Genomic DNA, 8378 nt, shown 5'->3' with positions numbered 1-8378 from the left:
TAAAGTGAAATGTGTTGAAGAAACTAAGATTGAATAAATGTTCAGCAAATATTCATATTGCGGTCAGCTATACTTTTACATAGTTTTAACGTAAACTTGTGATGCATGTTTGTCAGTCATAAAACTGTAAGATTTGTCAGTACTAATAAACTGAATGTTTCAGATACACAATAACCAGGTTTAAATATTTATCAATAAATCTAATTCAATTGTATGAACTAATTGATTCTTGCTTGCTCCACAGCCAGCCATGTTTTAACAGTTAAATTCAATTTTCATGATGTGTGGTGATGGCTAGGGAATTTGTATGAATATATTTGAAAATAATATGTAAATACATTCAAACATATGCAAATACTTAATATACTATGCCATAATTGATTCTTCTGTTGTGTATAGTTTCAAAGCTAAAAAGGGTTGTTTTTTTTGGATACCTGGATGACACTTGAAAATCAGTGCTAACTGGTCACAACTAGTGACAGAATGACCACCTTGTGTTACGATGTTATATTAGCAGAATTATTTGCGCTTTGTTCAGTAAGTAAATGCTACGTTATTTTATAATTATGCTCAATCCGGTGTCCATTTTACTATGAAGAGCTCCTGAGAGAAGCACCTCTCGAACCAAGAGCCTAGAAATAGCCAGTTCTGAGCGCGTCCACAGGAGGGCAGATCTGTACACCATCTGTATCCACAGCAGGGAAAGCAGCTTTCAGCTGTGCCACAAACCCAGGATGCATACCAATCAGACTGGACCTGTCATTCTAGCACATGAGGATGTATTAGGAAATGTTCTATTCACCAATAGTTATCCAAACTCTCAGAAGGCCTGTGTCATTTCAATTCCACGGCTGCAACTTTTGATCACTTCAGTGAGATCGCTCCACCAACATCCCCTGACATAATGCGTGGGCCCTCATTCACCTGTCCATCACGCAAACACTATGTTAATTCCCGCATCGTGTACCCCTGTCCCACGTCCCCTTCATTCAATTCATTGTACCAATCCCCTCTCTTTCCTGCCCTTTTATACCCACAGTCTTCTTTTCTGACATTCTTCCTCCTATCACAGCCCTCTGTCGGAGGCATAACAACCTCTCCGAGGGCCATACACCTTATGAGAAATTTTATGTGTGATTATGTGTGCTCAGTGTAGGTGGCCCGCCGAACACTTTCACTGTCTGCATGGTAACCCCCCTGCCACTTCCCCCTCTCCCCCTGCTGGGCACATGATTGTGGGCTCAGGGATTATGCAAGCAGGAGGCTTGTAAAGGGCCTGCCAGGGTCTTTCTGTGCAGTGACGGATGGCTAGGAGACTGAAGCCTCCATTTACATAAGAAGGGAGAGAATAGAGGCCCCATTCACTCGGTCTGTCAGGGAGGACTCAGGGACAAACTCCACTCTCTCCAAGTTGCCCTCTCTCTCTTTTCTTCTTTATCTTTGCCATTCTCCCTTCTCCTCAAGCTTTTCCTCATCCGTCCTCCTTTCTTCAGGCCATTGTAATTTATTGTGAACTCAGTCTCTTCATTTTAAGGCCACTTAATTTTTTGTTCTTTTAGTCTATTGGGTTTCCTAATTCAAATCAAAATGTCATATTTGCCCCAATGAATTACATAGCGTTTAGATTTTCATTGTTCACACATTAAAACAACTCAGAAAAGGTATTAATACACTATAGTATAAACTTAAACGGATATTTCCAACGTCTGAGTCCAAACATTTTTAAAACAACAAAAACTATAAAAACCATATCAATAGAATGTTATTAAAATATGCTCTATCTCTGTAAATATTTTATTATTTACAAGTATGAAAATATTAACAATTCATATTTTGTCATTGCAAGGGGTGATAATTAAATTTACTTTACTATTTCAAAATAAATAATTTCTCAGTAAAGTTCCTGTCAAATATTTAATCAGGATCCTCATTTGTTTCTAACGAAATGACTTTCTTATTCTAATGAACCAAATGTTCTTGGAATATTCTGATGATGAACCTTTTTGGAATTTATCATTTATATTTCAGAAATTATAACAATTAATGTTAAATGATAATTTATCAAATTAATGTAGAATTTATTAAACATATCTAATATATATCAAATTAATGAAATTATTACAAATATATAATTTATGTAATCAATATATAATTAATTTAATATATTAGAATTTTAGTTAAAACTAAATTCATATTTTAAACACTGCATCCATAAACACTATGGGAATTATTGTAATTAAAAAATAGTTGCTTGTACATTAGAAAACTAAAGATTATTTCATTTTAAAATGTGCAATTCGGGAAAGAACACAACGGAAGAACAAATAAGCAAAAATAGTCTAGACGCAGTATTTATTTAGTTCAGTCAAAGAGCGCATGTTGATTCTCCCTTACAGGTTGATTCAGGTAGCCGTGTTTGAGCAGCTTAGAGCCCAGATGAATGGGTGGTTATCTTTTGTGTGTGCTTTGGAAAAACAATTGTGTTGTAACTTGTTTTGGACATACATATTCAAACCCATGAAAACACTGTTTTTAAAAAGCACCACAATAGTCAGAGAGGCATGTGAAGCACATGTGTATGCAAACATGAGGGCTTTGAACGACCTGTGCTTGTGAGTAGGGGCCACACTTAACATTTCTGAGAAATTCTCTGAGCTGTCTTGGTGCTGTCACAAACCAAGTGGGACAAAGAAAGAGGAAGGCAGAATGAGTTGAACACTCTCCATAAGAGGTTTTCCGTTTGTCCAAAATGTTTTTTTTGGATATGGCTATATAAGAATAAAGCCCCACAATTTGTGGTTTGATTGGCATAAAGGCATAACTGTCAGTCACGAACAGAGGCCGCTCACATGGTTCACAAAGCACCTGCAAATTTACAAGCACTCACACCTGTGTCTACAAAAAAGAGAAAGAAACAACGTAAAGCTTTTCTCAAGCAATTGCAAACACTGAAAATCCCACACCTATAGAAAGTCACGTCATAAATTGTCATCAAAAGGCAGTAATGGCACATTGCTCTATGAGGACTTGAAAACAAGTATCTAATTATATACCATAAAATGTCACATAAATTCACCCTGAAAACATACAAAGCTCACACAAGATTCAAACCAAATTACTTAAAACACCTTATGTAATAACTAATAAGACAATAATACACTATAATACACTTTTAACTAGTAACCTTTGTTTTGCACTGCTAGTTTTTACTAACATTTCTCAGGTCAGTCTTTTTCCCAGGACCCCAGGCTGACAGGGTCCTGAACACACAGAAAGTGTAAAGGTGTAAAGTCAAACTAATTAAGTCACAGAAAGTGATTCAAAGAAAGCAGGTCCGAAATAACACAACATTTCTTTTAAAAGTTGGGTCATTTTAAAGTGTACTAAAATGTTCCTTCTAAAATATGCACTAATTACTGGTAAGAGATAATTAGTATTTCTCTCTTTGCGTGCCGCTTACCTCAAGTAAAATACCACACCCCTTCAATTGTTTTGCAAATGAGCAAAGGCTTGCGTTGAGCGCTGATTGGTCAGACGTGAAATACAATTGGTTCAACGTGGACTATTGCGGCTCAACAAGTGGCTTGTGGATAGAGTTGAACAGAGTTTAGACAGACAAACAGCTGTGATTGAAACGCTTTTCGCGCCCTTTTTTTTACTCTATTTTGTCTGAAAAACTTGTTCTAAATGTTTTGATTCATCGTGCAGTTCTTTTCTCACTGCTGCATTTCATTTGGCCAGGCAATCCCGGCTGTAAAGAGACTTCACCTGCGCCGGATTTGTTTGACCTGATTAGATTCGCTTGGGCAATTTTAATTGGCTGCGTTACGCGTTGAGCGATTGAAACTCAAAGTGTGTAGTAGCATGATGTACAGCATGATGGAGCATGAACTGAAGACCACGGGTCAACATCATCCCCACCAGACCAGTCCAGGGATGTCTCCTCCGGTCAGCGGGGTTGGAAATGCGCACCACGGATCAAAAACCTCTTGTCCACCCGGCGGGGACCCCATGGACAAAGTGAAGCGTCCCATGAATGCGTTTATGGTGTGGTCCCGGGGTCAGCGGAGGAAGATGGCACAGGAGAACCCCAAAATGCACAACTCTGAGATAAGCAAACGCCTCGGAGCGGAATGGAAACTTTTAATGGACACCGAGAAGCGGCCGTTCATCGATGAGGCCAAACGTTTGCGGGCCGTTCACATGAAGGAATACCCCGACTACAAATACAAACCTCGGCGCAAGACCAAAGCCCTCATGAAGAAGGACAACCCCGTCGGTAAATATCCTTTCACAGCCGGCAACCTGTTGGCATCAGCCGTGGCACATGGACATGGCGGGAGCCCGAGAATGGACGGCTATGGCTGGGGTCACGCAGGTGGTTATATGGGAATGCAGGGTGAAGCACTCGGATACCCGCAACAACTGCACCGATATGACCTGTCTGCTCTCCAGTACCCGCCGGCACAGACCTACATGAACGGCTCTTACAGGTTTGTTTTTGTCTATAAATGTATTCATTTAGGTATTCTTAAATTTTTAGTGTGGCTTGAGTTGTGTGGGGCAAACGCGCGCAGAAATTCATGTTAACCGGTTCGGATTTTATTATGCGCAACTTTGAGATGAGTTGAAAAAACAAACATTTGTGAACAATTTTACATCGTTCTCTTTAAATGGTTTCCTCAAACAAAATATTTAATAGAAATTATAGTACGTAAAAGTACTTCTATTTAGTTTGCACTTTCACACGTGAGGTTTTTGTGCTTAACTTGCCACTTAAATTGATCCTCAAAAACGCACGCCTATTCAGCACGTGTCCTATAGATTTTATATCGTTATAAACGCGCATTTAGGCTATTCATGATTTGCCTATATATTAACTTTAATCATATCCTTACATTTATTTTCTATTTGCCAATAAGTTTTGTCTCCACAACTAAGCTGGCTTAACCTGTATAGACCTGTTATTTGCTTGTCAGCATTACTGGGAGCAAATGCAGAGGCGTTTTATGTGTGGAAAGATAGATTCTCCGTGCTACTGCTGTCTGTCTGATTTCCTGATTTTGTCCCTTTTTTTTTTTTTCCACAGCCCAATGTCATATAGTGGCAGCCCTCAGCAGCCCAGTCCAGTGATGTCTATGGTTAAACCAGAACCCCTATCCCATTCGCCTACTGGAGTACCAAACCACCACCGTGGGGCTTTCCAAGGGGAAATGATTAGCATGTATATTCCAGGTGGTGATACCAGCGACACCTCAAACCAGAGGGCCTACTCTGGTGTCCAACAGCACTATCTTGGTGGAACTGTTCCCCTCACTCATATCTGAAGTTTAGGGAATGCTCCCTGAATTCCTATTAGTTGGACCCTTATTGGGACCGTAGTGCCACACACAGACTGTTTGGAATGAACACTTCTGATTGTTTACTACCACCTCGCTTTTTTTAATGATCTGAAGTTGTCTGTTGAACCTGTATAGAAAATTTAGCCGTTTCAGTCTCATGTTTTCTGTCTTTGCAGCTATCACATTTTGACCAGGTGCAACTTCTCATTACGTTAAGGTTAAATCAGCTTATTTCTCCATTCCATATTCTAGCACAGCCACCCTCTTTGTTCCTAAATAGATAATAGATTTTTTTAAAAATTGTTAGTGTTCTTTTGTGCTCTGTGCAATGTTTAGAACATGCATTGTTCATGTAGCAGTGGGCAATCATGATCCAAAATCTAATTGGTGTACAAAACAGGGCAGCATATTGGGAACTCCAAAAAACAGGTCAGCGACTAATGACTGCCATGACCAGTGATGGACATGCCATGTGACCTTGAGGAGTGTAAATTTTAATTTGTATGCCCAGACCGGCTCAGCACATGGAATAACTGTGGTGGGTGAAGTTGACCTAAGTGTCTCTTTAAATCTGGTTATTGATTATATAGTAAAGTGTTTTGGAAAATCTCAGGGCTTTTTTCAAATGAATAGCAAGAAATGACAGTATAGATCAGATGTAACATTGCCTCATCTAATTAGAAGTCCTTGCAACTATTACCCAAATTGTAATGGAGAGAAGTAATTTGGTCACTGTCTGCTTTGTTTTCCTACTTTAAATAATGGCTGTAAATTCATATGTACCATACCAGTGTGCATGTAATATGTTTGAACTTTTTTTTTTTTTTTTTTTTTTTGTAGTAAGGAAATTGCACTCCTGTAAATGGCCAAGTTTAGGCATATTTACAGATTGCTAAATGTTTGTCATCTAGCATTCTGGCATTTCCCTGTTATGGGTCAAACTTGAATGCACTGATCTTTGCTATCAGTCAATGCACTTCGTTAGACTAGGAGGTTATAGACATCGCCTGGTCTTTCTCATTCTACCACAGCATTAAGTCTGCTTTTGCCATTACAGTATGGTTGAGTTCAGTGGACCTGACTGAATTTTTTTTTTTTTTTTGCCCCCACAGTGACCTGGTCCTTTTTCAACAAAATGCAAAGTTATGTCAAGGTCTTGATTTGTTTTGAACTGCGTAGGCCTTGTCAAATATGTAAGTCAGTCTGACTCATTGTTGCCACAAAGCTCAGTCAGTTATGTTAGTTACTAATGTTTTGGTTAATTAAATGGTGATTTAAGCACAATGAAAAAAGTTTACATTGCCATTGAAGTGAGTTTGCAGCTTCCTGTTAATTTTTGTTTTTTTAAATGGTTTTAACTTTGGTTGTAAATACCTTTTTGTACAGTGTATATTTCTTGTTTTGTTTTCCTGGCTCTTATAAGGGCCGTTTTTGCAGAATAAATGACCATACAATATCTAGTCTCTAGTTTTGATTTTTGAAATCTTTGTGACTTGAAGTGTTTTTGCAATTTCCAAGCTGCATGCTACCAGAATTGTGTACCCATTATGCCAGTCTTTTTGGACCTTCATCATGTGACTATAGTTTTGTTACCAGTACCATTAGTGGACAAAGGAATTACTGTTTGCAGTCAGCCATGGTCCATTTAATGTTAGTGAAAGTGTCTGATAATAACGACCAAGATTAGTATTTGTGATGTCAGCATGCTGGTCTCTTGAGAGGTGATCTGCTTCATGTAAAATAAAACCATTTGTATTGCAACTAATATTATTTAATTTGCAACTTAAAATACATTTATCAGGCCCAAATCCTCAGTGTTGCCTTCCTAATTTCATGTAGTGACTGCATATTTATTTTGTTTTTGTTAAATATTACACCATTTCATGTAGACTAAGTCTTTTTAGCCAAATGAGGAAAAAAATGTGTGCACCTTTAAATTTACATAAACATTTTTTTAATTATAGGTTTGTGTCCTAAAAGTTTGAGGAGAGGGTTATATATAAAGAAAACAGCCAGAAAGTAACGATTTAAGTACGAAATCATTAACTTTCACGGTCTACCTCAGAATAACCCTCTCTCTGCAGATTGAACACTGGTTGTTGTCTCGGTCGTAATTGGCCGTTTCGGAGGCACATTGTCCTTTGCTTTTGAGCTCGCAGGTGTACGGAGTAAGCCACTGAATCCGGAGAGGCTCCCTTGGACCACTTTGTTCTCGCTTCTCGCTTCCAGCTGTGCGGAAAATTAGCGTTGCCGTCGTTTCTCCCCGTTTTCTCCTCGGGGTTAACCCCCTCACCTCCTAATGTCATTCTCATGAAAATGTAAGAGCTCGCTGCGGCTAATCGGAGGGGACTTTACATTTACCCTCATAACAGTTCAGGCGTGTTTACAAGTTAGATGAAGTAAATCATTATACATGATCAATTTTTAAAAACGTTTAAAGGAAGAAAATTAAGCCCACTTTGTTAGGCGTATCGTCAGACGACTTGTTGCGACTGTGTTTGGGGGGTTAAGAGGGCGACTGTGGGTGTTGAGAAGGGTGGGGGTGCTGGATGCTCCGCTGAGAAACATACAGTCACTTAGCAACGACCACCGAGGCTTCAACAAACTGTTACCATGGTAAATTGTTGGGTTGCCAGTTTGCATTCGATGTCAAGGAATTGACTGAATGTGCACGATATCTTTGGAATGTTTTAACTGATTAATTTGCTAAGTCGCTATTATTATTATTATTAAAAAAAGTTTTAAATCAGTTGACAGCTATTTCGTCATAAACCCGGAAACGAGATTAATGGTTGCTATGGAAACGAGGGGGGGTAATATTTACATGCATTCCGAGGGAGCCGCTCCCCTCCTGCACGCACACATGCACAGCATTCACTTCCCAACAGGTGAAATAAAAAGTGATAATATGAAGAACCTGGTGATTATGGGTATGAAATGACAAATTTACTCTAAAAAATGTATTTAATTTCAATAATGCAAAGGAAATACAGTGTATATATGTAGCGTTCACACAGTTACGTTTTTGTAAACAGT

General features: G+C 38.8%; 1 protein-coding gene across 1 annotated transcript; it reads left to right on the top strand.

Moving 5' to 3' along the window:
* Nucleotides 1-3532: 3532 nt before the first annotated feature.
* Nucleotides 3533-6800, top strand: LOC306886328 (transcription factor Sox-19b-like). The gene is made up of 2 exons (XM_079443363.1): nucleotides 3533-4493; nucleotides 5090-6800. The coding sequence occupies exons 1-2, from the start codon at nucleotides 3865-3867 to the stop codon at nucleotides 5325-5327; spliced, it is 867 nt and encodes a 288-aa protein (XP_079299489.1). The 5' UTR covers nucleotides 3533-3864; the 3' UTR covers nucleotides 5328-6800.
* The last annotated feature ends 1578 nt before the right edge of the window (nucleotides 6801-8378 follow it).

Source organism: Barbus barbus, assembly GCF_936440315.1.
Source record: "Barbus barbus genome assembly, chromosome: 2".
Taxonomy (NCBI): Eukaryota; Metazoa; Chordata; class Actinopteri; order Cypriniformes; family Cyprinidae; genus Barbus; species Barbus barbus.
Note: the sequence above shows the minus strand (reverse complement) of the source record. Positions and strands in the feature narration are given on the sequence as shown.